Source organism: Acromyrmex echinatior, chromosome 3, assembly GCF_024713525.1.
Source record: "Acromyrmex echinatior isolate Ae372 chromosome 3, ASM2471352v2, whole genome shotgun sequence".
Classification (NCBI taxonomy): domain Eukaryota; kingdom Metazoa; phylum Arthropoda; class Insecta; order Hymenoptera; family Formicidae; genus Acromyrmex; species Acromyrmex echinatior.
In genome coordinates this window covers 21,981,720-22,009,414 of record NC_141854.1, presented here as the reverse complement: position 1 = coordinate 22,009,414, position 27,695 = coordinate 21,981,720, and the positions used below count along the sequence as shown (strand labels likewise).

At 31.1% G+C, this 27,695-nt stretch overlaps 10 protein-coding genes and 1 long non-coding RNA gene across 19 annotated transcripts; 5 read left to right on the top strand and 6 right to left on the bottom strand.

Annotated features, from left to right (window-relative positions):
* The first annotated feature begins 87 nt into the window (after positions 1-87).
* On the top strand, positions 88-1,940 carry LOC105143284 (hypothetical protein). The gene is made up of 4 exons (XM_011051505.2): positions 88-228; positions 413-627; positions 708-983; positions 1,227-1,940. The coding sequence occupies exons 1-4, from the start codon at positions 94-96 to the stop codon at positions 1,492-1,494; spliced, it is 894 nt and encodes a 297-aa protein (XP_011049807.1). The 5' UTR covers positions 88-93; the 3' UTR covers positions 1,495-1,940.
* LOC105143281 (transmembrane protein 223) lies at positions 1,597-5,188 on the bottom strand. 7 transcript variants are annotated; one of them, XM_011051494.2, is made up of 6 exons: positions 5,050-5,188; positions 3,809-3,831; positions 3,284-3,476; positions 2,604-2,929; positions 2,297-2,439; positions 1,597-2,117 (listed from the first exon to the last, which is right to left on the bottom strand). In XM_011051494.2, the coding sequence occupies exons 3-6, from the start codon at positions 3,436-3,438 to the stop codon at positions 1,980-1,982; spliced, it is 762 nt and encodes a 253-aa protein (XP_011049796.1). In that variant the 5' UTR covers positions 3,439-3,476; positions 3,809-3,831; positions 5,050-5,188; the 3' UTR covers positions 1,597-1,979. The 7 variants fall into 7 exon arrangements, with proteins under 7 accessions (XP_011049796.1, XP_011049797.1, XP_011049795.1 ...); XM_011051495.2 differs by lacking the exon at positions 5,050-5,188 and adding an exon at positions 4,762-4,902; XM_011051493.2 differs by lacking the exon at positions 5,050-5,188 and adding an exon at positions 4,646-4,786.
* On the top strand, positions 4,873-9,596 carry Fbw5 (F-box and WD repeat domain containing 5). Of its 2 annotated transcripts, none has more exons than XM_011051501.2 (9): positions 4,873-5,182; positions 5,761-5,918; positions 6,003-6,180; positions 6,348-6,540; positions 6,663-6,890; positions 7,396-7,565; positions 7,665-7,992; positions 8,061-8,273; positions 8,369-9,596. In XM_011051501.2, the coding sequence occupies exons 1-9, from the start codon at positions 4,873-4,875 to the stop codon at positions 8,634-8,636; spliced, it is 2,046 nt and encodes a 681-aa protein (XP_011049803.1). In that variant the 3' UTR covers positions 8,637-9,596. The 2 variants fall into 2 exon arrangements, with proteins under 2 accessions (XP_011049803.1, XP_011049801.1); XM_011051499.2 differs by having other exon boundaries at positions 7,390-7,565.
* On the bottom strand, positions 8,652-14,281 carry LOC105143280 (E3 ubiquitin-protein ligase PPP1R11). The gene is made up of 5 exons (XM_011051491.2): positions 13,949-14,281; positions 10,527-10,635; positions 10,295-10,450; positions 10,071-10,200; positions 8,652-9,960 (listed from the first exon to the last, which is right to left on the bottom strand). The coding sequence occupies exons 1-4, from the start codon at positions 14,033-14,035 to the stop codon at positions 10,175-10,177; spliced, it is 378 nt and encodes a 125-aa protein (XP_011049793.1). The 5' UTR covers positions 14,036-14,281; the 3' UTR covers positions 8,652-9,960; positions 10,071-10,174.
* LOC105143279 (succinyl-CoA:glutarate CoA-transferase) lies at positions 10,774-13,418 on the bottom strand. The gene is made up of 2 exons (XM_011051490.2): positions 11,987-13,418; positions 10,774-11,901 (listed from the first exon to the last, which is right to left on the bottom strand). Exons 1-2 carry the CDS (start codon positions 13,064-13,066, stop codon positions 11,671-11,673), a joined length of 1,311 nt encoding a protein of 436 aa, XP_011049792.1. The 5' UTR covers positions 13,067-13,418; the 3' UTR covers positions 10,774-11,670.
* A 44-nt stretch (positions 14,282-14,325) lies between the features above and the next one.
* LOC147910355 (uncharacterized) lies at positions 14,326-15,458 on the top strand. The gene is made up of 2 exons (XR_015544637.1): positions 14,326-14,451; positions 14,626-15,458. It is a non-coding gene; the product is annotated as an uncharacterized LOC147910355 (long non-coding RNA).
* Positions 15,459-16,794: 1,336 nt separating this feature from the next.
* On the bottom strand, positions 16,795-17,927 carry RpS29 (ribosomal protein S29). The gene is made up of 3 exons (XM_011051489.2): positions 17,757-17,927; positions 17,153-17,252; positions 16,795-16,948 (listed from the first exon to the last, which is right to left on the bottom strand). Exons 1-3 carry the CDS (start codon positions 17,816-17,818, stop codon positions 16,940-16,942), a joined length of 171 nt encoding a protein of 56 aa, XP_011049791.1. The 5' UTR covers positions 17,819-17,927; the 3' UTR covers positions 16,795-16,939.
* Positions 17,928-18,968: 1,041 nt separating this feature from the next.
* Positions 18,969-22,072, top strand: TTLL15 (tubulin tyrosine ligase-like 15). The gene is made up of 4 exons (XM_011051487.2): positions 18,969-19,712; positions 20,106-21,289; positions 21,428-21,635; positions 21,696-22,072. The coding sequence occupies exons 1-4, from the start codon at positions 19,671-19,673 to the stop codon at positions 21,792-21,794; spliced, it is 1,533 nt and encodes a 510-aa protein (XP_011049789.1). The 5' UTR covers positions 18,969-19,670; the 3' UTR covers positions 21,795-22,072.
* LOC105143277 (tRNA-specific adenosine-34 deaminase catalytic subunit ADAT2) lies at positions 21,975-22,701 on the bottom strand. Its single transcript, XM_011051488.2, has one exon. It carries the CDS (start codon positions 22,699-22,701, stop codon positions 22,174-22,176), a length of 528 nt encoding a protein of 175 aa, XP_011049790.1. The 3' UTR covers positions 21,975-22,173.
* A 63-nt stretch (positions 22,702-22,764) lies between these two features.
* On the bottom strand, positions 22,765-24,911 carry Smug (Single-strand-selective monofunctional uracil-DNA glycosylase). Of its 2 annotated transcripts, none has more exons than XM_087404831.1 (4): positions 24,669-24,911; positions 23,303-24,590; positions 23,095-23,244; positions 22,765-23,019 (listed from the first exon to the last, which is right to left on the bottom strand). In XM_087404831.1, the coding sequence occupies exons 2-4, from the start codon at positions 23,999-24,001 to the stop codon at positions 22,891-22,893; spliced, it is 978 nt and encodes a 325-aa protein (XP_087260957.1). In that variant the 5' UTR covers positions 24,002-24,590; positions 24,669-24,911; the 3' UTR covers positions 22,765-22,890. The 2 variants fall into 2 exon arrangements, with proteins under 2 accessions (XP_087260957.1, XP_011049788.1); XM_011051486.2 differs by having other exon boundaries at positions 24,706-24,911.
* A 14-nt stretch (positions 24,912-24,925) lies between these two features.
* Positions 24,926-27,507, top strand: Usp39 (ubiquitin specific protease 39). The gene is made up of 9 exons (XM_011051483.2): positions 24,926-25,140; positions 25,451-25,729; positions 25,794-25,969; positions 26,046-26,271; positions 26,352-26,638; positions 26,726-26,854; positions 26,926-26,987; positions 27,085-27,307; positions 27,383-27,507. Exons 1-9 carry the CDS (start codon positions 25,065-25,067, stop codon positions 27,446-27,448), a joined length of 1,524 nt encoding a protein of 507 aa, XP_011049785.1. The 5' UTR covers positions 24,926-25,064; the 3' UTR covers positions 27,449-27,507.
* The last annotated feature ends 188 nt before the right edge of the window (positions 27,508-27,695 follow it).

Genomic DNA, 27,695 nt, shown 5'->3' with positions numbered 1-27,695 from the left:
TTATTTCTGTTTTAGATGAGCTAAAGAAGTTTTATTAATTAGTTACTTGTCTTTGACACTTCTTGTGCACAAGTCAACGACTGATACTTTAAAATGCATACTTCGAAATATGCTGGATATCACATTAACGGAAATCGTGATTACATTACGGATGGTGAAGAGAGCCATAGAGCTCCTTCGGACCGCACCGTGTCTGAGTATATTGTTGCTAACGAACATACCACTATGGTAATGCATTTTATACTCATAATGGCAAAGACATTCTTTTAGCTTAAAGCGTATTTTATTCTACATATATTAGTGTACACAATGTGTACAGAATACATACGCCTTCTTATATATATAAGAATATAACGCGTATATTTAAATTATAGTTTTTTTTTTATTTTTTTCTTAAATTCTTCTTTTATAGGTAAAACCTACAAGAAAGACTCCCACGGACAAGTACGACAGAGAAGAAGACAGAAGATCCAGAAGTGCGCATAACACTCGCGATTCGGTTCTGTCCGGATCTTCCAAACATAGTTTGCATCCGCTTCGCAAAAGTGCCTCGCATGGCAGTATTTGTGACAATGGTTCAGATATATATGTCACCAGTGCTGCATATAGAGCTACTTCCGACATAAGGTCGGTCAGATTTATAAACGCGTAGCATTCAATATTCCGTAAATATACCTGTAATGGAAAATGTGTGTTTTACGTTATAGTCGGGTATCACGCCGTAGTCTCGCACCAAGCTCCAGATTGGACCACAGAGCGCCTAGTCATTATAGCTACGGTTCCGGTAGATCAGGCACTTCGACAGTGAAAACTCGTACGTCACGAAAAGGCGGTATTATCGTGGAAACTATGTCAACGCCTAATCCATTCTGCCCAAACACTAAGGGCGTCTGCTGCCTCATGTTACTTCTCAATCTTGGCTTGATTCTAGTTACTTTAGGTTTCGTTATCGTCATACAATTTTTCCAGCCGTTAGTCGTTTGGTAAGAGTACTGTATGATTAATTTTTACATCGCACACACGCGCGCGCAATTTATAATTTATACAAATATATATTAAAGTAATTATAATTACTTCGATTATAAAAGACAAAATTGCAAAAGTTTTATATATATGTATATCGATTTGTATTTCTAATAATAGTAAGGAATTGAAAGCATGATGTATAAATTACACAATTGGAGTGATGTATTCTATAAAATTTTATACAAAGTGCATTTTTTTAGGATCTTGGGAATAGTATTTCTTGTGTTTGGATTTTTGACACTGATTGGTAGTCTCGTGTATTGCGTACATGTGTTCAAAAATGCCAGACATCCACACGATATTAATCCAGAAGATCTATACTGGACTCATTATTGGCAAGGTCGTGTTGGTTCTACAGCACCTGAAGTTTACTATAAAGCCGAAGACAAATACCAGGATGATGGCTATAGCGATCGATACAGCAAATACTCGGGAAAGTATTATGACAGGCAAAATCAAAGATATTGATTGGAATATAAAGAATAGTATCGATTAATTAAAATACCAATTCACACACATTCTACCAACTCGTAAGAGATTTGGAAAAACCAATGACGAATAAAAAACTAATCTCAGTGCAATAAAATATACTTATATGTACTTGTGCATAGATATTGTACTAACATTATTTTTCCTTTTCCAGAAAATACAAATTGTCAATGTATTTTATACTTGTTATTTGTATAATACTAATATAAATCATCTGAAAAAAGAATAATTTCTTTTCTTGAAAAATAGCATACAGAAATTTCAGCGTTAACTTGATAATTCGCAATTTATCGATATATATTTATAACATCTTTTTAATAATAGATAATTCTAAGGATATATTTATATTTTATACATAAAGCATAAATATATGACGGTAATGACATTTTTTAAATAAATATGTACAATGTATTACAGCAAAAGAACATATTCGTAATAATACACATATCCATAAAATTAAATAATTATCCCGTTGCATGATCAAAAAGTTTTGAATTTACAAAAGTGCCACTTCTATTAACTAGGTAATAAAAAGATCTATTTTTTATTTTAAGTGGTAGGTATGTTCCTCTACCATTACGTCTGTCTGCGGTACACTTTACCTTAAAAAAAAAAAAAAAATTTCAAACGTAAGAAACATGTCAAATAAAAAAAAATTTTATTTTTTATCTCTGTATTCATGCTCTAAAATTATTATATATTATTATTAATAATTATGTATATGAAATTAATTATACATCAAATATTATAATTTTATATTTATTATGTAAATGTTTCTTACCATTCCTACTGGTAAATTTAATTTGGATTTCTTCTTTTGCATATGATAAGTAATAATTGAAAGTGTTTCACCACCTTTATTTAAAATAACGTATTTGATGCTACGAGCGCACGTAGCATAAATGTAAAGACACGTAAGAGGACCTACAAAAATAAATACATCAATCTCAAAAAGAATAAAATTTATTTGCTCCATTTTATGTAAAAGATTGTTTAGCAAATAAGATAAAAATATGAATTTTTGTATAAGTGAATCTCTATATATGAAATATTGTTACATATATATAAATATAAAAGATGATTCTTACCTGTCATAATTGCAAAAAGAAATATGCAAAATCGAAACATGTAATTCAGAAAATGTTCTTTCAAGTTTACATCAGCCCTGAATATATCCCAAAATGATGGAGTATAACTATAAAAACCCAATACTGAACAACAAAATAATTGTACAGCTCCAAAAATTTTCAAATTTCGGAAATATGTTGTCCCTTCAAATTTATATAAAATTACATTGTTCCGTACATTTGTGTTTACATCCAATTGTGACATTTGCCGACGTTGTATTAATAAATTTTGTATCAATTTGTTTGATTTAAGGAAACTTGTTTGTCGTGCTGCTCCAGCAGATAATCTACATTTTTATTTATATCATTTTATAAGATTGTATATATAACTGTAAAATATACAGGAAATCCTATAGTTAATTTTAGTTTCCATTTGAAGTTAATATTTTTTAATGTAAAGTAATCAAATGATCGTCAAAACAATATTGATGACATAACATTCTACTTTTTGATCTTTCTCTTTCATTTCTAATTAAAAGAAATAAGAAAATAACGATCAAGAATATCCTGTATATATTTATACAAATATTCTCTTAATAATCAATGATTAAAACTTAAAAATATTTCTAGATATATATTATTCTTATACATTTTATCAAAAGTTTATTATAATTATATTTATTATAATTATATTTTGTTACCTTATGCATCTCGTTAGAAATAATCTAACAGTCATTACCGCTGAAAATATATTCTTGTCACATATAAAACACTTTTGTGTGATTCCATGGACAGATCGTACTTGAGTTAGTAAAGTTTTAGAAATAATAGGATGCCTCAAAATTAGATTCAACATTTTGAAATTGTTTTCGTTCTATGTCACCAAAAGCAACTCTAGAAATTTTATAAAATGTTAATTTGCTTTTAAAATCATTTCCTACACATAATATTTTATTTTTATTTACAAACATTTACATTTATTTTAATTTTGTTTTTCTTTTTATTAATTCTAATTCTACAATGTGCTCTTTATTTCCTATTTCTTGCTATTTCCTATTTGTCTCTGTTTGTCTCTTGCCTTTTTGGTCAAACAGCAAGAAACAGAAAATAAAAAGCACACATTGTGAATTAGCCTAATAATTAGGTAATCCAAAAAACACATGTATATACATATATTCTATAATTTTATATAAAAAATCGTGCATAAAAAATTACTATATTCTTACCAAGTTCTTCTACTGTAAACAATCTGTAAAAATATAAATTTTATTTATAAATAATCAATTCAACAGTAATATAATTATAAGTAAACTTTTTAGGCAAGGTTAGGAAACTCGTAGAAAAAGGTAAACACGAGGATCTGATCATTAGCTACACTATATCGTACTTTCTGCACTTAAAATAAAATAAATACAGAGTTGAAGAAAAAAAGAGAAGTGATGAAAAAATACGAAGCGTTCAAGACATAGAATGACAAAGGACAATCTCAATGTTTAATTGCGTTTCCAAGTGCAGTAAAGTGTGAGTAGGATGAAATGTATATTTCGTTTGTTGACGCTCACATATTTGCGAGCATCGTTTGTCCTTTTAATATTAGATAAACAAAGAATGAAATGAGCATTGCGAGTGATTGCGAGCGTCAATTCGTCAAGTGATGGAGCATGCAGTCTCTACTTTCATTTTTTATATTTAGGCTTCTCACTCTCTTTATCTTCAAGGCCTACTTATACATTTAGAGAGTGCAAGTAAAAGCAGGTAAAAGAAACTTCTAAGAAACAGTCTAGGCTACCGACTCTCGTAGTTCGTAGTGTTGTAATCGCGAAGGAAAACATATTACACACGTTCTCTTTTAGAATATCAGAACATCAAGAATTTAGAATATCAGATCAGGATTAGAGCAGATTAATCAGGGTGTTCCGAAATTCATTGAAAGATAACGTGGAAATTTATTCGTTCACGGAAACGTACGTCGGGCACGAATGGGCGCGAATTGGCACGAATTGCCACGAATACGTGCCGCTTCCGAGATGCAACTCATGCAACAGCTCGTATCGTATTTTTACCGTGCGTGCAGGTGTTGCGCGACGCGGACGCGAATGACGCGATGCAGTTGTACTCGTTCTCGTTCGTGAACGGCCTCAGAGAGTGGCGGACTACGTGAATTCTGACCAATTCTAACCTCGGTCGAACTCGCATATCCTTGACGTGACGACGGCACTGACGACTGACTCACGACAGTGCAGTAGCTGACAGGTATCAGCTGTTCCAGTAAATAAACCGCGCGTCGACGATGGACGACGTGGAGGATACCGCGCGAGACGACCGGCCCGGACCGTCCGACGAGGATGTGGAGGACGTTAGCGAGTCGGATGATGGCAGCGAGTATTCGTCGCGTAGCGAGGGTGAATCCGGTGAATTTAACTGGTACGTTATGTCGGATTCGATTCTCCTGAGCATCTTCCAGTACCTGACGCCGAGAGAATTGCTGACTGCGGGCGAGGTGTGCCGATCGTGGTTTAGAGTGTCGCGTGACGAGTTCCTCTGGAAGTATTTATTTTATCGTACGTACAAGATAGATCCGGACGTCGGCATTGTGCCAGGTATGTCTTGCCATCAAGTATTCGCGGCACTTTTACACGATCGAAAATAACATTCTCCGCCGGATATTGCGTGGAGAAAATATAAATTTGTATCGTCTATTTTCCGAGAAGATCCATTCATACTCGGAGCAAAATTGTTAGATTCGATCAAATCGGACAATGATTCCATACATAGCATTTATGAAGACAATAAATATAGCAATAATAATAGATAGAATAATAAAACAGTATTTAAAGTCAAAGAAATACGTGTATAACAAAGTAAACTTTTTTTTAAATGAGTTAATTTGTAATTCATAAATTCCTAATTATTCAGATTAGTAGCAACGTTCATTGATTGTTGCTTTTTTATAATGCTATTTTTGTCGTTAATATTCTTATAAAACAATCTTGTATATTTTCAATTTTTATATTTTTTGATAATCTTCAAATGGTGTTTTAGAAAATCTTTTTATGTACATAGAAAAATCTTATCTTATAATACTATATAAATCTATATAATAATTAATTTTTTATTATTTTATATACATATGTATATATTTTATCAATATTCTTTACACTGATTATTTCTTTCGTAGGAAAAACCTCCTGGTTGGGCGAATTCAAACGCTTGGCATATCACACTCCATTGATAGAAACTGAAGTTCTTAAAGAACATTCACATCAGGTCTTACACGTGAGCTTTTCCCATAATGGCAAAATGTTTGCAACCTGTTCAAAAGATGGATATATTCTTGTAAGCTCTTCTTTCATTTTGCAATTATTACTTTCTCTCATATATTACTCTCTTATATTTATCATTCGCATCATTTTGTTTTAGGTATGGCAAAGTCAATATCCTGTTACCATAAAATATTGGCATGATATGAAGACGTTTAGTTGGAAATATACACAATTTTCTCAGTTTAATTGTACAGATACATTACTTCTTGTGTCTGGTGTCCATTTTGGTACACCCCATAGTACTTCGGGTGAAATAGCAGTATTCAGAGTAGCACGTAAGTGAGATTAAGATCTTATCAATAAGAAAATAAAGATTATACGACTAAAATAAATCTTAAACTGGGATTCAACAAGATCTTATCTAACGATAGATTTTGATAAAAGAAATTATCTCTATTCAATACATGCTTATATTGTGTATGTATTTTTTGTCTATTTATAGCTGGATTTGATCTCCAGTGTAGAGTAGTGAATAAGCCATATGACATATTTGGTACATGGTACAGTGAACGTTACCTTTTAAGTGGAAATCTACATTGGTTGGCACATTTGGTTAGTACTAGCGTAGTTTGGCTCAATAAGGCAAACCAGGAATCAGCTAGCGAACATGTGCCCATTATGACGCAACTCTTTAGGTAAAGTAACAATTCGGTATATTTTTTAAATCTATTTGAATCTTTGATTTCTTGTTAGAAACATAAACAAATTTTTTTAAATGGATTATAATTTTTTTCATGCGGTTGTAATAATTTTTCAGGTTCTATAATGGAAATGCTTCCTCGATTAGAGCGATTATGGTTGCAAATTGTTTAGCACCTGCTCCAGCTGAATCCACAGAACAACAGAGTCAACCATCTTCCTCAAATACAAAGGAAGAAAAAGGAAATCCACCAAGTCACAAGGATTTGTTGTCTCCTTCAGGTGAATCTAATAGTTCGCAAAGTCAGGAAGAACCAATATACTACATTTCATCATCAAGAATACAGTATGTGAAAATTCTTTTTTTTACGCACATTATGGTCCACTTAAATTGAAAACCTTGACTACTTCACTTATTTTTGATGATACAAAAAAATGTTTAGATGAAAATGAAACGGTTTCGAGGGGGAAAATATTAAAGTACAGATATAAAAACAAACTAATATATTTAATCTTTCATGTTAATATGTATTAAAATAAAGTATAAAATATCTCATTTTTTCATATTTCTATCTTTTATACGCAGAATAATTAGAGGAATCATATTATGTAAAAAAAATTATATAATTCCATTTAAAAAAATAGTAATCTTCATATCTTCTTGGCACTTCCATTTAGATAAAGAACAACGTGACCGAAATATACGTTCCTTATGAAACCGTTTTACTTTTATATGAAATGTTTCTTCGTATCAAAAATAAACGAAACATTCAAGGTTTTCAATTTAAGAACAGATCATCCTGCATACATTCTTGTTGGATGTTAATATATATAATACATGATAGATATAGTAAATTAGAAGGTGCATTTTCGAATTGGAGGAAACTTGGTGATGGTTTCGAATATGCTAGTCCTATACAATACAATCAGGAATATAGGCAGGTTGAGATGCAGAAGAAGGCACACGAAAGTGATAGCGAAAGTGAGAATCCGCAATGGGAGGAAGAGAGCGAGTCTGGAGGTAGGCAAATTACGCATGTAATGCATAGCAATAGGAAATAACTGTAATCGGCTATCCTAATCACTGTGTAGGACATGATGACAAAAAATGAGTTTACAGAATCTTCAATAACCGAAGAATGTGATACAGACGAGTTAACCAATAATCCCGAAAAACTTCTTATCTTTACAACTGGCTCGAAAACATATACTCCGCATAAAGTTGGTTTTAAGAGGATCAAATTAGTTACTTTTCCACGAAGATTGGATCCGGGACCATCATTGCGCGAGAGAATAGCTCAAAAAAAGAGGGAACGAGAGAGACAGAATACTCCATCAGTAGAAGATTGGTTAAATTATGAATCTGTGGCGGACAAATTCGATAAAATAGATCATTTAATTGACCTCCATGGTCACATTATTGGAATGGGACTTTCTCCCGATCATAGGTCAGTTGCATAGTGTAGAATAAGTATACTTGAGATGTATAGACATTTAATTATGCATGTATTTGCAGATATCTTTATGTAAATTCGAGGCCGTGGCCAAAGGGTTACGTTATTACCAATCCTTTACAACCACCACCGATAGCTCAAGAAATCGATATTCATGTAATCGACTTGGTAACACTGAAGCAAGTTGGCACGATGTTAAGGGCACACAAAGCATACACGCCTAATAACGAATGTTTTTTTATATTTCTGGATGTATGTAATGAATACGTAGCAAGGTAATTAATATGCTTGTATTTAATTTATTAATTTAATCAAGATTTAATTTTTCAATATATAAAATACAGTTGTCATAAAAAATTTGTGTTTGCAGTGGTGCGGAAGATAAACATGGTTACTTATGGGATAGACATTATGGAATCTGTTTAGCAAAATTTCCCCATAGTGATGTAGTCAATTCAGTGGCTTTTAATCCACGCGATCCTGAGATGTTAGTTACAACCAGTGATGACTATACAGTTAAAATATGGCGAAGTCGGGCTATGGTAAAGGCTTTAGATTTAGATGAAAAGTCTTATCGTAGGGGAATGGAAGTGCGAAAGAGACATAAATATCAGAAATGCGGCACTAATGTTGACTGATTAAAAACTATTAAATTTTTAATTTAAACATTTATTTTTACAAGATCTTAGAGATATATTTTACACTTAAGTTTTAGTATATACTATATAAAATCGTCCAGAATACTATTATTGCATAAAAGCACAAATATGATAAGAATATATTTTTCGATTACCTGGGATTATGCAAATTACATATGCAGACTTTCATTTCTTGGTAATATAATATAGAATCTCATTAGACGAGTACTTCTATTTTGAAAAAAATAAAAATTACTAAGAATGTTGTTAAAAGAATGAATATCATAAGAATATATTGTTGACACACGACTGTTATGATGCAAAATTAGAAAATAACTTACGAAAGATTTTAAAATTATATTATCCATTCAAAGATTATTATCGAACTATTTTTAAATTTTCAGAACTCGCAAACTAATATTAGATCAGTGATTTGCCTAATGATCAAAAATCCTATCTGCTTATTCCTATTCTATGTACATTAATAATTTTTCAAGATATTTTTTAATGTCAGCTTAAAATCTATAAAGTTTATATATATATATATATATATGAAATTAGTTTAAAATTTATTTTTAAACGAAATTAAAAATTGAAATTCAATGAAAGTGTGCAATGAATATTAAGTTTTCTTATGACTTTATAATTTTTTTTAAGAGTATGACCTTAAAATTTCAAATTTTCTTATTTAATCTATTCTGTATATTTTATATGTATATTTGAAATATTTACAAATTTCATTTATCTACGCTTATATTAAATAAAGGAAACAAGGAATAAATGTAAATGTGCACTATTTTGTATCTTTTCTTTGTCATATGTAATACGACATAATTATTTATAATTATGGCGTATAATAATGTAATTTGTAATACATTATTTCATTTTTTGAGCTTGTAGAGCAATTGCATTGTAAAATTATAAATGTAATAAATCTCAAAAAAAAAAGCAAAAATGAAATTTTGACATATATTCTTAATTTTTCTTCATATCAGAATATAATTGCAAACTTGATTTAATAATAAATATATGAATTAATATTATCATAAATCACAAAATAATGTATATTTTTTTCTAGCGCATAAAATCTAGATCTCTATATTAGGTAAATAGTAAATAACAAACAGTACATGTAAAGTAAATAATATTAATCGGACGTAAACATATAAGGAATGATGAAATTACTTTTCAAAGAATGTTGAATAATTTACTATTCGCAAGACATGTATAACAATTTCAATAATATTTATAATCTTCTGCGCGATTAAAGCACTGTAATATAAGTACATATACTAGTGCAAAATCATATTTAGAGTTTGTGTACCTAAAAAAATGCAACATGACTTCTTCTATATTGTATAATTATAATATTTTAATGTTTTATATATATATATATATATATATATATATATATATATATATAAAATGACTTACCTAATATCATCTGTTTCTGTATTACATACTGTCTCGAGAAATATAAAGGAATTTATTTTCCATTTAGAGAAAAATTGTCAATAGGTATATAAGCATAAAAACACTTATGTTGAACCTGTTGCAATCGGTTCTGTAAAAAGAATAAGATAAGAATCAATAAGAGTAATAGGTACAAATGTACAAGTACATACAAATGTATATTTGATCTATTATGAAAAATTTACCAGGATGTGATGACATTCCTTCTCGTGCAGGATCACCAGGTTTAGGTAAGACTTTCTTATGAGCATCTTTATGTCCATGACAATGTTCGCATTCATCATCACTATCTTCAGAACTACTTTCACCGAAAATTTTTGGTTTCTCATAAATACAACAACCTATAAAAAAATTATGTAAATAACTCTTTTTGATAAATGAAATCTAAAAGATTACAGAGAAATAATAAATACTTACATTTTGATTTCTTTTTATTTAAATTTTCATTGTCTACGGTCCCCTGAGTCCATTGGACCTTTTTATTTGATTTCGGCATTCGTAGACGTAATCGTACAGTAGGTACATCCTGAAAAAAAAGTGAAATTTTCAATAATATAAAGTGTATTATTAATCAGATTTTAAATTATAAACAATGACTATAAGGAAGATATTTGTTACAATATATATAATAAAAAATTGTGTTAATGTAAAAATAAAAAGCAAATAAAATTTAAAAAATTTTATTTTCATTATAACTTACAAAATAATAATTTTATAATATATTGTGAAGTTTTAACTAAAAATTAAAATGTTTTAATGAATTAAATCAATATCATAAAAATGCTAACGAGTCCATACTGTATGGAAAAAATTTATTCTTTAAAAGTATAAATGAAAAAAATGTAAACATTTCAAACTTTCATTCTCTTCAACAATCAACAATCGTTAAACAATAATTATATGTATTGAATTAACTACAAAAGTTATTACGATATCAGTCATACACCAGTCGATTAATTTTAGCTTGATACTTCATCATATTTATTACATTTGTCCACATTAATTCAAGCCTCGACTGCGATTTTTTTGTCGCATAGATTTGACGATCTACCATTTTATTTCTGGATACCTAATTTTATGATGATTTTATGATGAATTATCATTTGACTATATACCTCACTCCATTTGTGACACAGCAGTTTACCAAATATATATATTTTTACTAATATAATTTCGTAATTAACTCGACATTATAATGATTGTTTAATAATTAGTACTGAAGAGAACCCAAAACGGAGAGTCGAAACGTTTATATTTTTTTCATTTATATCTCTAGACAATAAATTTTTTGTACACACATGTCCATCCAGTGTTGGCGTGTTGGCATTTTTATTGTATTTGATGAAATTTTAAATCTTAAAATATATAACATACACATAATACGATAAAATACATGTTTATACAATAATCTTATACATGAACTTATTGCCACCAAACTATGTTCTAAAGATTTTATTAAAATTGAAATTCATTAATATAAAAATATTAATATAAAAATATAGAACAATAATTCGATTTTTGCATTAAAACGTACAGATAGAAAGGGGCTCATGCTCATTAATTATCGTACAATTTTTTGTTTTATCAAATTTTCTATTTTATCATCAGAATAGTTTAATATATTCTTTAAAACTTCCGATGTATGCTGTCCCAATGTTGGTGGCGCTGATCGTATTATATTAGTAGCGTAGCTATATGTCACAGGTGGTCCAACAAGTTTCACTTTGCCTGTAACTGGATGATTTACTTCTTGAACCAATTTGATGTGTTTCACATGGGGGTCATCGAATACCTGGAAATTACAGTTGAAGAAAATGAAATTTATTAAATTGCAAAAGAGATAATGCATTGAGATCAGATTAGATTGGTTAATTCACCTCTCTCATAGTATTTATTGCTCCAAAAGGAAACGAAGCCCCTGTAAATTCTGCAGACCATTCCTGATTTGTTTTCTTTTTAATTACATCTCTAAGGATTTCAAGTAGCTCCGTTCTGTTTTTAACTCTAGCTATATTATTCTTGAACTTGTCATTAGCAGCAAGTTCTGACATTTGTAATTTTGTGACTAATTCCAGAAATTGTTCATTGCTCCCTACTCCAATCGTCATGTATCCATCTTTCGTAGAAAAGGCTTCGTAAGGAACTATGCTTTCGTGTTCAGATCCCCATCTTGTCGCCTCCTTATTTCCATTTAAGTAATTTGAAGCAATGTTTATCAGGCTTGCGATTTGAGTCGACAAGAGATTACATTGTATCCACTGGCCTTTGTTGGTTTTCGATCTTTGTAGTAAAGATGCCATAATTGCTCCATGAGCGTACAGACCTGTTGCCATATCAGTCATTGCTACACCAACCTTGCACGGTGGTCCATCTTTCGGCCCGGTAATGTGCAAAAGACCACCTAAGGAAGCAGCAACGACATCGTAACCGGGTCTATTTGCATATGGTCCACTAGATCCGTAACCAGTCAACGAGCAATAGATAAGACGTGGCGTTATCTTAGCCATATCTTCGTATCCTAAGCCCATGCTGCTCAGCTTTCCGGGCACATAATTTTCTATCAGGACGTCGCTTGTCTGCGCCAGCTCGTAAATAATATCTTTCCCCTTCTTCAAATCGATGCAAACGCTCTTCTTATTTCTGTTGACGCTCATGAAATAAGTCGATTCCTGTGTCCCTTGGAAGAACGGCGGGCCCCACTTGCGTGCCTCGTCCCCGCCGTCGGGTCGTTCGATCTTCAAGATCTCCGCACCGAGATCACCCAGGATCATTGTGCAATAAGGACCGGCCACGATTCGCGTCAGATCCAGAACTCGTACTCCGTTCAACGGCGAACGATTCTCTTCAACGGCCGTGCAAAATTCACGTTCGCAACTTATCAATTTGCCTTCACTTGGGAAATACTTGTTGCTCGCCGCGCGGTTTCGCACGCTAATTGCAAGTATTTTACGCATCATATCGAAATTCTTAAAAAACTTTTAAGGTTCACTGTTACGTACTGGGGTGCAATGTAATATATTTTAAAATGTAAACTAAACAGAGACATTATCTTTTTGACTAAACATCATTCAGAAGTTGATGCACTGACCAAGAATAATGACTGTGAATTGTACTTCATTTCAAGCTAGAATGTTTCTATTTCTTAAGAAAGAACTTTGTTAAATTGGAATTGCGATACATGCACGCGACGTACTATATGTATAAAAGTAATTAGTGTTTTTTGAAGAAAGAGATGTCACTTATATATTAAAAATAAAAACAGGGTAATGAAAGCGCAATTTAAATACACCCAGTTACGACAGTGCACTTACACTTACGTTTTTTTTAATATTATTAAAAAGATATTGTACTAAGTATCGTTTGTTGGAAAAACTTTGACAGAATGAAGATTTTAAAAAGACAAGAGAGATAAAAGTCTTTAAACCCTAAGATAGCAGTTGCAGCACGTAAGTAATCGAGCGCATAACCTCGTCATATCAACTGATATGACGCATGACGCGAAATGACGCAGGTTTTCCGCGATCCAAAGAGATTTTTTTCGACGACGCGAGTCGAACGTCGAACTGTCAAGATATGATAAAATGAGTAGTTGGTGCTTATTTTAATCCCAATAAACAATTCGTATCGTGTCTAGGCCAATAACATTTATGCCAATTTCTACCAACGTAGATTAACTTTAATCTCGATTCAACTAATTCTTTATTTTTTTCGAATCTTTAGAATTAGAAAAAGACGAAGAGTAAGTTGAACCGAGATTAAAATTAATCTACGTTGGTGGAAATAGGCATTAGTGAATCGCCTCGCGACATTTAGGATCCCACGAATATTTGACGAATTACCTGCGATCCGGAGTCGGTGATGTCTGCCTCGGAGATGGTTTCCGTTTGCGTCTGCGAAGCCGTCTGCTCCGACATCGTTCTCTCCATGCGCTACGATCAACGGTGGAATACCTTCGAGCGCGAAGGCAACGAAGGATGAGGGCAGGCGAGGGACACGCCAGGACACGCCAGGACACGCACGATGTCGCTACGGTTGCGTACGCAAGATACGTAGGTTACAAACCTACGCTTACCTATTCTCAACTATGTTCAGCAGAGTTCAATTAAGTTCATCGTTGTTTCGCGGTAACGCGAACGTCGTGAACTCTCCCTATTGCTGCAGTGTTGCCACAATGATATCAGTGTTGCCACAATGACATTGGGTGATTTCCAATTGCAATATTCCTAGACACTTTCGTGCACACGGCGACACAAATTGCGTTTCAATTGTCCGTTATCGTCTACACAACGCTACACATCAGGGAATCGATTCTGTATCTTGAAATGAGGTGAAAATTATAAAAGTGAGCGAATTTACTAGAATACTGATTATTTCATTGGTTGGAGTACTGATTGATTTCATCAACACCTAGTAAATTTGCTCGCTTTTGTCATTTTCATCTTGTTTGAAGATACAGAATCGATCCCCTGTACTCAGTCGAGGGCTGTGTAAACTTGTGTTTTCTAATGTTTTCTAGACAGCCTGGATCCTCATACAGACAACAATGCTTTGACGCTGAGCGCTGATTGGTGAAAAGTCTGTTGTGGGGGTAAAATTTACCTCCATTACTCATTTTTCACCAACGGATGGATCCAATATGGCGGACAAAAAAGTGAAAAATTTCTTGATTTTAATGAAACTTGTTACTCGAGGGTTTTCGGAGTCGCTGATTACGAATCTGATATTAGAGTTTCAAAATTCGAAATGGTGGATCCAAGATGGCGAACAGAAAATTAAAAAATTAGTTTTGGAGTATAAAATGGAGTCAAGTAATTTTAATTTTTTAATTTTGATTTCAAATTCGCAATAAACGACCCAAAAAACTTACTTGACCCCATTTTACAGCTCCAGAACTAATTTTTTAATTTTGACTTCAGATTCGTAATCAGCGACTCATAAGACTCTCAGACTTCATTTTCGGCTAATTAGCTATTGTTGATTAGTTATCATACCACATTTATTGTTAAGAAAAGATGAATTTTTCCAGTTTGTTTATTTATAAAATACATTTCGTTAACAATAGGAATGTTAACACGGTTTTTTTATAACAATTGATATTCTAAACACTGATAATGTTCTTTTCATTGTAGTAATATGTTAGAAACTGTATGAAAAACATAAAAAACTAAGGTTAAAAAGGTGTCACATATATGGAACTGTGCCGCAAAGGGTTAAGAAATCCAGAAAACGAGAATGAATTAAAATGGATTAAAATTTTTTTAATGCGTACTTTAAATCTATGAAAATGGATTGAATGGGTTGAAATGGATTGGAGCTGACACTAGTTTAATATTCGAAAAAAAAAAAGAACATTCATATTTAAAGGTTACAAATTTTATTCCTAAGACATTTATAATAATTATACCTGAAATTAACTACTTCAAGTTGATATTAAAAAACGCACCTTAGTGAGATTTGAACCTTTAGATTATGAGTCTTCTACGTTACCACTTCTTCAATTGGTAAATGTATTATTCATTCTTTAGTTCAATTATAACCAGTGCACCAAATTATAATATATAGATATATAGATATAATAAAAATATCATAATTTAACAGATATAATAAAATATATAATTTACATTACTATCTCAGCAAACGAGAATGGATTAAAATGGATTGAAATTTTTTTCTCCGAATGCGTATTTTAAATAGCGAATACTTTTTTTTGGATTTACTTGGATTTAATTGGATTCAATTAGATTTAATTGGATTGAAAAATTGCATTTCCTATTCAAAATTTTGAATTGAACAGTATTCACAATGTGTGTGTTGTGCACAGAAAAAGCTAATATTATTTTTAAATTAAAAAGCATAGAGATATACTCCATGTAATTCCTATAAATGAATAAAAATGTATTTAGAATTGAAAAGGATTTATTTTAATATTCATGAATCCGTATTTCTGAAAATCTGAATTTTAATCCATTTCAATCCATTCTCGTTTGCTGGGTATTTCTTCGAGGTATTTATGGAAAACACGAGTATATGCCTTCATGTGTAAATTCTAATATATAACAATTTTATGATATATTATTAATGTTTTTATGCATACATCTGATATTTTCTCTTCAATTCTAATATTTGTGTATATTTAATTTATTTAAGTGCAGAAAATATAATAATGCAGCTCCAAAGAACCGAAGAAATATTTATAATTTGAATTTAAAGTTTCATTTACAATTTTAAATTTTAAAAACTGCTGTATTTTCATATACATTTGATTACTTAAATTCGTAAATTTACTATGTATCATGGGACATACAAAGTAAACAAAGTAAACAATTTCTATTCTGAATTTAAATTATAGATGTCTTAAAAATGAATTTTACATAGAATATCCAAATTTTGATATCAAAATCTAAAATGTCAGAAATTTTCAATAAAAACGTAATTCTATAAAAAATTTTTAATAAAAGATTTTTAATAAATCATATTTTATGCAATGTAATAAATTCTTAAACGGATCTTATTTATGCCTTAACAGTGTTTTACTGTTTGAAAATATATCAATAGAAAATAAATCAATGAAATTGTTAAATTAATAAATTATTTTGATCATATTTTCATATTTTCAGAAAAATTAAAAAAAACTATTTATATATGTATTGGAGAATGTAAACAGAATAAATATACAAAATGAATGTTGGATTATATAAATATATTCATTTCAAGAACATAAAATGTCAGATGTTACAATTTCTATTTTTCAGCTGTTAACTTTTAAAGATGCTGGTGTGAAAATCATCATCATTTGTTATAGAATCATTCCAACTATTCCTAGGTTATATTTAATCCAGCTGTAAAGAGAACAAACAAGATATATTTAGCCAAGATATTTCGTTTTATTTTAACTGCGTTCAATTTCTTCGCTCATATGTTATGAGCTTTATTCTATTTTCCTTTCTCAAATAATGAGTGACCATAATAGAAAGTTATAGCGCAGTTTTGAAACCAAACGTAGCTTTTGTAAAGTGGCAAAGAAATAGATCAATATTTTTTACCTTCTTGAAACCAATATCAGCTGCATATTCTCTGAAGCATTGTCGACAGATGTTCAGACCGTATTTGCGAATAAGTCCATGCCTATTTGCACAGGCGCGGCTGCAACAAAATCAATTTCATTCAAATTACACAATAAATACATTTGAATCTAACATATACAAATGAACATACATAATAAATATTAACTTAATTCAAAATTAATATATCTATTCGTTTTATCTGTGATTATTTCATTTCCTACATTTGAAACATTTAGGAGAAAAGAGGAGAGAAGGATACAAGTTTAGTTTAATAAATTGCAATTAAATTTATCTCTACGTGATTTTTTAAGGTTAGAATGCTTTAAGATTAGAGTAAAGATATTTAGATGTGTTTGTACAGGAGTTAATAGTAGATAGTTAATAATTAACAATAATATATACATAGTACAATTACTTTAAATTTTAATGTTCTCATCAAAGCTTTTGTTTTAAGTCAAATTTTTGTGAGAAAAAATACTGTAGCGACATTCATGATGACGTCATGCGATCGCTGTTCTTCATGCATCAAGTATAAATAATCGCTAATGAAAATTAGCGAGAACAAGAGGAGCATTATACTAACCAGGATCTAGATCCTTGACCGTATTTTCGTGGATGTGAATACCAAATATTCTGGAAACCCATACTTGCTCGTGTTACGTCTTTTTTACAACGCACTGCAATGAACCGATCAGACCCAACGAGTTCACAAACGTAAAAGACAGGAAAAGGAAATGAGCCAGGGGTAAAAGATACTAGAAGATAGAAGCTTGCTGTTGACTTCAGAATGCTCCAGAAATCTAATCTAATCTAAAGATGCATTCACATGCAAGCGTCAAGCAGCGAAAGCAGCAACCAATCAACGAGGCGAATTTTACAATGACGTAAAAAATATTTGTTATACAATACACTACTGCCCGTATCGCACAGCTGATTGGTTGCTGCTTTCGATGCTTAACGCTTGCATGTGACTGCACCTTAAGAATTGTTTGCGTCGCTTCAAGTCGCCAAAATTTTTGCACTTAAAATGAGATAAATATATTGTATATTCGAGCATTGAAGAGAAAAAAAGCAACGATCCTGAGTGCAAAAAGTGTAAGCAACGCAATTGTAGATCGCTTATCTACGCGGCTATCGGCGCCGGCGCGTTCAATCACGTGATCATCAATGAAATGAAGGCGCTTATATTTGGAATGCATATAAATTTTCTATGTTTTCTTCTACTTAGACCAAATAATTATTTATTATTATAATAAAAAGTATTGAAAATTTTTATATATTTTGCTCTATAAAAAATTTATTAAAGTTTTATTATAAATCGAGCGAATATATCAATAATGTGGAAAGTTTATAAAAGTTTATGTTTTTAAACAGATCGAAAACAAATATTAACACTAATTACAATAATATTTAGAAATGTTAATATCAGTAACATAATATTTACATAAATTTATATATTCAAAATACATAAATTATTTTTGTATTTATTTACATTTATATATATATATATATATATATATATATATATATATATATATTGTATATATGTAACTTAATATTTATTATGTCAATTTTTTAAATTCACAAATATTATGGAATTTTATTTCAAAAAGAACAAGTATTTATTGCAATTTTTCATAAAAAAACAAAAAATTATTATTATTAAACAGAAATTTTATTATACATATTATTGGAGAGAAATTCTGTCGCTAGAAAACTTCGTCAACAGAAGTAATCATTAAATATTGTAAAAAAATAGTCATTAAATTTTTTTTCATTTTTTTTTAGATTTGTAAATCTTATATAAAATTGCGTATTTATACATTTTATTAGACAACATATTTCCTTTTTTTTTTAAATCATCGCTAAAATATTCAATGACTATAAACATTTTGTATATAAGATTGATGACTATTTTATACAAACTTACCAAAATCTTAAATAAAATAATTAGAAGACTATAAAAAATACGAATTGACATTTATACAACACAGTTCTCCGAGGGACATGCTGGCGACATTCTTAGGAAGAATATTCTCTTAGACGTTCTTGTAATATCCCTCAGAGAATTATGTGGATATAAATATTAAAAAATATTTAAGTAAGATACAACTATGATTTTAAGCGTTTTACTGCATTTAAATAAGATATAAAAAATAATTACCAATTATATCTATAGATTAGTAATAAATCAAAGTTTATAAAATCAATGTAAAAATCAATTATACTTCAATATTATTAATTTGAAAATGTTTATTTCTAATAATTTTTACGATGAACGTTGCAATTCGTGTCACAAATTGTAGTCACGTGAAGAGAAACTGGTTTTTCAATGATTCTCCCACGTGGAAGGCGGTTAGAGAAGCGGGGATGAGTTACAACGGTACATACTTTCACATGTGAATGATGTGCATTTCATTGTTCACAAGTAAATTTCTTGTGGACTAGACAGATAGATTAATTTTAGTTTCTACTTAAATCAAAATAATATTATATTATGTCAAGTGAAAAGAAACTTGGAAAAAAGCAAGATAAAAAGGTACGATATGCAAAAACTGTTTAGATTTATTTTTATTAGTAACAAATTGATATATAAGTCAATATTGTAAACAGAAGAGAGAACAGTAATTAAAAGTATAAATCAATTCCTTTTTATTTAAAGATATTTTTAGTTAAAAGTTTACTCAAATCATTAATAGAATAAAGTATTAGGTGTTGGAATTAATTCGTAGCGTTTTACAAGTGATGGGAAGTACTTTCATTAATGTATTTTTTAATGCTCATGTGAAATAAATAACATTCTTTCATTAAAAAACGCTACGAATTAATTCCAACACCTAATACTAAAAATTTAATTTCTCTCACACTTTATCTTTAATTAGATTTAAAAAAGTTCTAACTAGACGATGTTTCGAGACATGTTGTGTTACAGGAAGCACCATATTTAATGAAGAAACAAATTATGAATTTGAAGATGAAGATAGTGCTGAAGATTATTTTATATTCTGTAGTAGGTCCTCTGATTCTGTATGGCGTATTTTTCATATATCTACATTATCAAACGCATTTGAGGTATCTGTTCGAGAGACCGATGATAATAAATGAAGCTAGACCAAAGTTTTGGATCTACGCCAAGAACAATGACACCGGCTACCTGAAGCATGTGTATTCAGTACTCCAACGACTCGGTTTTCAGGAAGGTAATAATAAATCCGATTGGGATTTGTTGTGGGCTCACGATTATCCTTTTCGTGTGTTGTCCGCAAGCTTAAATAAATTGCAACAACATCAGCGAGTCAATCACTTTCCTGGTTGCGGCTACATCACGAATAAAGTGGACTTGTCGACGTCGCATGGCGGTCGGTATATCCCAGCAGCGTTCAAGATGCCTGATGATCAGCAAGCTTTCATCGATTATGCTAAATTGAATCCCACAAAACTATTCGTACAGAAATCGAACGATCATCGTGGCATCCGCATTCGCGACAGCAGCGATACAAATTTCACTGCCGGCACATTCGTTCAGGAGTTTATCGAGCGACCGTTCCTCGTGGATGGCTACAAGTTCGATATTGGCGTGTACACCGTCATCACTTCTGTGGATCCGTTGCGGGTGTATGTTTACAAGGGCGATGTGCTATTCCGCTTCTGTCCAATCGTGTACTATCCGTTTGATCCGGAGATTCTGGATAAATATGTGGTTGGCGATGATTATCTGCCGATTTGGAACGTGCCATCCTTGAAGAGATACTATGTTGAACTCGGGTACTCGATGAAGGACTCATTCGATGCATACGTCAGGGAGCAAGGAAAAAATCCGGCAGAAATGTGGAATCGAGCGTATGACGCTATTCGGGAGGTCGCTCTGATGAAGGAGGCGCAAATTAGAGAAGTCTCCAAGCGCTTCGGCAATGGCAGAAATTTCTTCGAGCTTGTAAGATTCGACTTGGCCCTTGACGAGGATCTGAATGTCTACATGATGGAAGCAAACATGTCGCCGAACCTGTCTTCCGCGCATTATCCTCCGAATCAATTATTATATGAGCAAGTCATATTTAATACATTTGCGTTGGTTGGTATCGCCAAAAGAATTAGAAAAGAATCCTTGAGGATAAGGTAAATATATCAAAAAGACTCTTAGAAATATATAGCTATTTCTAGAAATGTATCTCTATTCATCTAAAAAAATATATAAATAGAATTATTTACATAAAAAATATTTGATTTATTAGTAAATTAATATTATTATTATAGAAATAAAAAGGAGGAAGAGATGGAAATAGCGAATAAAAATATCGTAGTGCTACCGGAACTTTGTAAAAAATGTGATAATGACTGCTTTCGCATAGAGTGTCAATTGTGCCGACCGTGTTTCACATCAGAAATAAAACTCATTTTATCGCAGAGTTATCTCGAGCATCAAAATCGAATGGATTTTCAAAGAATTTTCCCACCATCTATAGTAAGTCGTACTTTTTTGTTTACTAATCGGCTGGATTGTAATTGAATAAATTTTTCACAGACAAAGGACATGATGCTGAACAACTACACATTAAGAAATCAATTACTTATTAGATGGTACCAAGGAAAATGCGAATTAGACAAGACATGGTGCAGTTGATCATATGATCAAATCAAAAGTATATTGCGTAAGTCCTATGTAATATTTATTTTGGATATATGAAACTGTATATGTATATAATGTATAAATGAGTAAGAGTATCCCTATAATACGAAAATTAACTAACACGTAGATGTAAGGGTGTGTGCAGATACACCTTAAAATGAAAATGTGCGAATGTTAATTTAATAATAATAATATTATTCTATTTGTACATTGTACATTTGAAATGTAAAAAATTATAAAAACTTAGTGCAATAAAATTATATGTCGGAGCAGCGTATGATATACTTAATTACGGAGAATATATTTTATATTCGCGTAATATATCAAATAAAAAGTTTCACATATAAATGTAGGATTACAAAAAATTGTAAAATTATTTGTTCTCGGTCGACGAAGTTCCTTTAGTGTTACGACCTTTTTTGACTTTTGATTCAGGCGCATTTGGATTGACACCTTTATAAAAATCTTGGAGTAACCTCATGGCTTCCTCTCCTTTTACATTTCCTTGTATAATTATTTTTGAATCGTAAAACTTTGGTACTTCGAGAACACTGATACAACCACCAAATCGATCGTTCGCACAGCCATATACAATACTGTGTATTTGTAATTGAAGTAATGCCGACATACACATTATGCACGGCTCTACCGTGACAATTACATCTAGATTACGAAACACCATTTCGTAGTCCATGGATTTCTCCTTACAGAACTTTAAGACTTGGTCGATGCAATTTATTTCGGCATGACGTGTTGCATTACAAGTTTCATTTACTGTATTATTGCCTGTCGCAATTATTTGGTTGTTATATATAAATAAACAACCGACAGGGACTTCACCGGCTTTTAAAGATTCCTCAGCTTTTTGTAATGCAACATCCATCCATGCCGAAGTATCCATAATAAATACTATTAATTATTGTATTATATGCTGGCGAGATATTTTTAAAATCAATATTAAAGATAATTTTCTATAAAATTATTAATTCTTTCATAATTTATTCTTTATAAAAAAATGTTATTTTAAAATAAAAAAAAATGCTATCTGATTATACCTTTAAAAATAATAGTATCTTACACAAAAGAAAAATTAGACAGCAGTAATACTTGCATTGTCAAAATATTTAAGTAATTCCAACTCATTTAGCCGCTGCTTAGCTATTTCATTCCAATTTTGATTACCTACTGCTCTTGGACTGGGATGTCGCAGAACCATCACCTGAAAAAGCCATTGTACGAGTTAATATAAATTTTGTATTATATATGTTATTACTATTAAAATGCAGTATGTTACCTGTACTGGAAGACCTCCTGTTTGGACTGCAATCTGTGCTCTTTTTTCGGCATAGTTGCCAATGCCAATGACGATTTCTACTTTCAGAAGTTGTATTATATCTATCAGGGATTTGTCGCAAGCCTCATGTAAAATCTTTTGTCCATCACCCTGAAAAATATAGAATAATTCAGCATAAGAAGAAAGGAATGTAACAGGATAATATTGCCTTTATTTCTGCCGGTGTGATGTTTCGAGCTTTCCCATCCATAAATGCCAGTGGGCAATAATTGTGCATGTATGCATTTTGGAAAAAGTTCTCGGGATTTCCACATAATTCTCGAAAGAGGCTCCACAATCTTAATCCGCTAACTTCACTGCGTGTACATTGGAATCCTATCACCTTTCGATCAGGATGTTCTTTTGAGGGTTTGCCAACAGGACCAGAGATTTTGAGCCAATCTCGCACCATATTTATTTCTCCAAATGGCACACCAGTTTGTGACATGCCCCATGGTCCAGGATTCATACCAACAAACAAGATCTTTTTTATGCCAGTACAATACTTGTGTACATACATGGCATGTGTTTCAGATGCATATTCGAGTGGATTGTAAATATATTGTATGGATGGTGGAAAAGTAATATCTTGCAATTTGCTACAAAGCTCTTGTTCAATTGATAACAATCTATCAGAGATAAATGCAGATATTGTAGATATTGCATGCTCAGAGGTATCTTCTTTTGCTTTCTTATTAGGAACAGGTTCAGATATGGTAGATGTATGTTCCTTTATATCTACATTTTTAATTCTTAAATTCGTTTGTATTTGTGTCATATAATCTACGACGTTTGAATTCGATCGTTTGAGTTTTTTTTCACTTGACAAATCATCACTTTTTGCTCTAGTTCTCTTTGCATGAGACATAATTATTTTTCGAAGGTCGGATATATGTAGAAACTCAAGAAAGAATTACTTAAATATTATATTGAAATAATTATGTTTAAGTTATGTGTACGATAAATGGCTGTATTAATTAATGTGTCAGTAATTTAAAGATATATAAAATACAATTCCACATAATGTTTCAAGATGCAGATATTATGTCAATAAAAAACTATGTGTTCAACCTTCGAGATAACAGTAACTACACAATACTTTTTGTAATTCCTCTGATTCCTCTGATCGAATGAACTGATAAATATCATCAATTACTGCAAGTGCAGAGTCAGCTAAAATCCAGGAACCATACTTGTGGAATAATGTAGTTTTAATAGATCTATCTCTTTCTCTTTCGTTGTTTCGTTCAAACTCTACGAAACGCTTCCGAACGTTCCCGAGAATATTCCGTTACATATAGGTATAAAAAGGAATTCTCTACAGTCTATTCTGTCTACTCACCACTGTTATCCTATTTATGCCGTCGATTGTACGCACACATGGAATATACACGTTGCATTTGCACTTTTGAGATCTCGTTTTTTTCCCACTCCTTTGCAAAATTGAGCAGAATTACCTGAATTACATACATTCGTCTCAGTTTTGAGTGTAGAAAGTGTATAAAGATGCAATTAAAAAGTGAAACGGGACACACCACGTGCGTTTAGCTAACATAACCTAACATAACTTACACGCACAATACACGATCGGAGCAATTCGAGCAATTAGAGTTCGGAAATTGTGGAATTCCCACGTATCGGATGCACTATATGCTCGATTATTACATAATATGATTATATCATTAAGTTATATGATTATTTTATCGACCGATCCGAAAAATAAAATCGATATCTGATGAGAGATCCTTATATCGCAATGTTTTTTAAACTCTAAAATGTTGAATTGATCAACTTTTTGTGAATAAGAGATGTCGTTAATATATATCGTGCGAATTTGTTTGAGTAGGTTTAAAGATTACATTCACATACATAAGTGAATTTTTGCGTGCCGTAGTCTGTATATGTATGATGTATAACAGAAATCGTCGGAAATGGCGTCCGATAGACGAAGTACTCTGAAACGAAAATTGGTCGATACAGGAAGCGACTCGGACAATGAAACAGAAAGTGAGCAATTTTGTATGATGTATTATATTGTTGATTTAAATCAATACATTCTAGATACATAACAACTTTAATGAAATAAGTGCAGTTTGAGGTTAAATGAGGTTAAATGTTTGCCATGATATTTTCTTATCCTTACATGAATTTTTACAATAATACATTTAGGAGCATTGATATATAATTGAGAAAGTAAAACGAGAAAGTAAAATAATCAATAGAGAAAGTGAAATAATCTCATGTTCACTCTTTTTACTTATTACTTAAAACATAACCTATAATATTATTATCTCATAGGCGTATTTTTTTCTTACAGAGACTGCAAAGTATATAAAAATGAAATCAGAAGCGCCGCGATTGTGTCCGTATTTGGACACGATTAATCGACAATTTCTGGATTTTGACTTTGAAAAATTGTGTTCTGTATCACTATCTAGGATTAATGTGTATGCTTGTCTGGTTTGCGGTAAATATTTCCAAGGCAGAGGCACTAATACTCATGCTTACACACATAGCGTGGCAGAGAGTCATCATGTTTTTCTTAATTTGCACACGCTCAAATTTTATTGTTTACCAGATAATTACGAGATAGTAGGTAGGTAAATTCATTCTTTATGTCTATGTCTTCTTTAGCAAGTAACATTTTATATGTTTATTAGATTCGTCTCTGGATGATATTAAATATGTGTTAAATCCAACTTTCGATAAAATGCAAATAGCTCAGCTAGACAAGAGTGATAAACAGTCTAGAGCAATCGATGGCTCTATGTATTCACCAGGAATAGTAGGAATGAATAACATAAAAGCAAATGATTATTGCAATGTCATTTTACAAGTAATGTAGTTTATAATTTTAAATAAATAACTATTGACATTCTATGCATTTTGTCATCTTAATATTTTTTTTATAGGCGCTCTCGCATGTTACACCTTTGAGAGATTTCTTTTTAAGAGAATCTAACTATGCTCATGTAAGGAGACCACCTGGTGATTCATCGTATCTTTTGGTACAAAGGTTTGGAGAACTTATGCGCAAATTATGGAATCCACGTAATTTTAAAGCGCATGTAAGCCCACACGAAATGCTACAAGCGGTAGTCTTATGGAGCAAGAAAAGATTTCAGTTCACAGAGCAAGGTGTGTAACAGATTTCATCAACTTGTATTTTTTTTTACATAATTAAAATAGTGTTTTTACCAATAAGTAATTATGTTTAGGCGATCCCGTGGATTTTTTATCATGGTTCTTAAATGCTCTTCATCTGGCATTAAATGGTACAAAAAAGCGTGATTCTAGCATCATTTATAAAACATTTTTGGGTCATATGCGAATATATACGCGAAAAATACCACCATTGGAATTAGAGGAGAGTCAAAGAAGTGAATTGTTACACACGGTGGAGTATGGTGAAACTGTGACGGAAAGTCCATTTTTATATCTCACTTGCGATCTTCCGCCACCTCCACTATTTAAAGATCAATTTACAGAAAATATTATTCCACAGGTATTTTGTTACACGCATATAATATTGATCACATAAATGAAATATAGCAGAGAAATAAAAAATCGCCTCTTATTATTATTCATCCAGGTAAATCTGTATACGCTCCTGAATAAATTTAACGCCGTCACTGAGAAAGAATATAAAACTTACAAGGAAAATTTCATGAAAAGATTTGAGATTACCGAACTACCACCATATCTCATACTTTACATAAAAGTAAGTCTTATATCTACTATTAGTGTCGATATATTATTTTGTATTATTTGATAATTTTTTATTGATTTTAGAGATTTACAAAAAATACATTCTTTGTTGAAAAAAATCCAACAATTGTGAATTTTCCTGTTAAGTGAGTATATAATATTTTCTCGTTTCGTATACTACTGTGTATTAAAAAATTTATTAAATTATCAATATTTAATTATAAATCTTGATTATGTTGGCAGAAATGTCGATTTTGGAGATATTTTAACATCGGAAGTAAAAGCCAAGCATCCATATACAACGTATGACTTAGTAGCTAATATAGTACACGATGGTGAACCTGGACAAGGTACATATAGAGTTCATATTTTGCATAAAGCCACAGGCCAATGGTACGAATTGCAGGATTTGCACGTCACACAAATTTTACCCCAAATGATCACCCTTACCGAAGCATATGTACAGGTGAGTAAAGAGAAACGGTACTTGTTTCTTTGCAGTTTACGATATTTAGATAATCACTATGTTTTCTTTTTATAGATCTACGAATTAAGGAAAGACACGCACATGGAAAATGGAGACAGTAAAAATAAAAAAGCTATGTGATACGTTTGAATAAAAACTCAGAAATATGAAAATAAAAAAGTTTGCATTTTATCTATACAGACTTTGTCTTCTAATTTTCTAATATTTCCATAATAAGCTATGATATTTTTCATTCTATTTAGTTTTATTTTTCTTTCGTTTCCAATTACAAATAGAAATTATTTTTGACGAGTTTCTTTACTTATTTATATGAATTATTATTAATAGATTTTTAGATTTATTAAAAATTAAATTACTACAATATGCT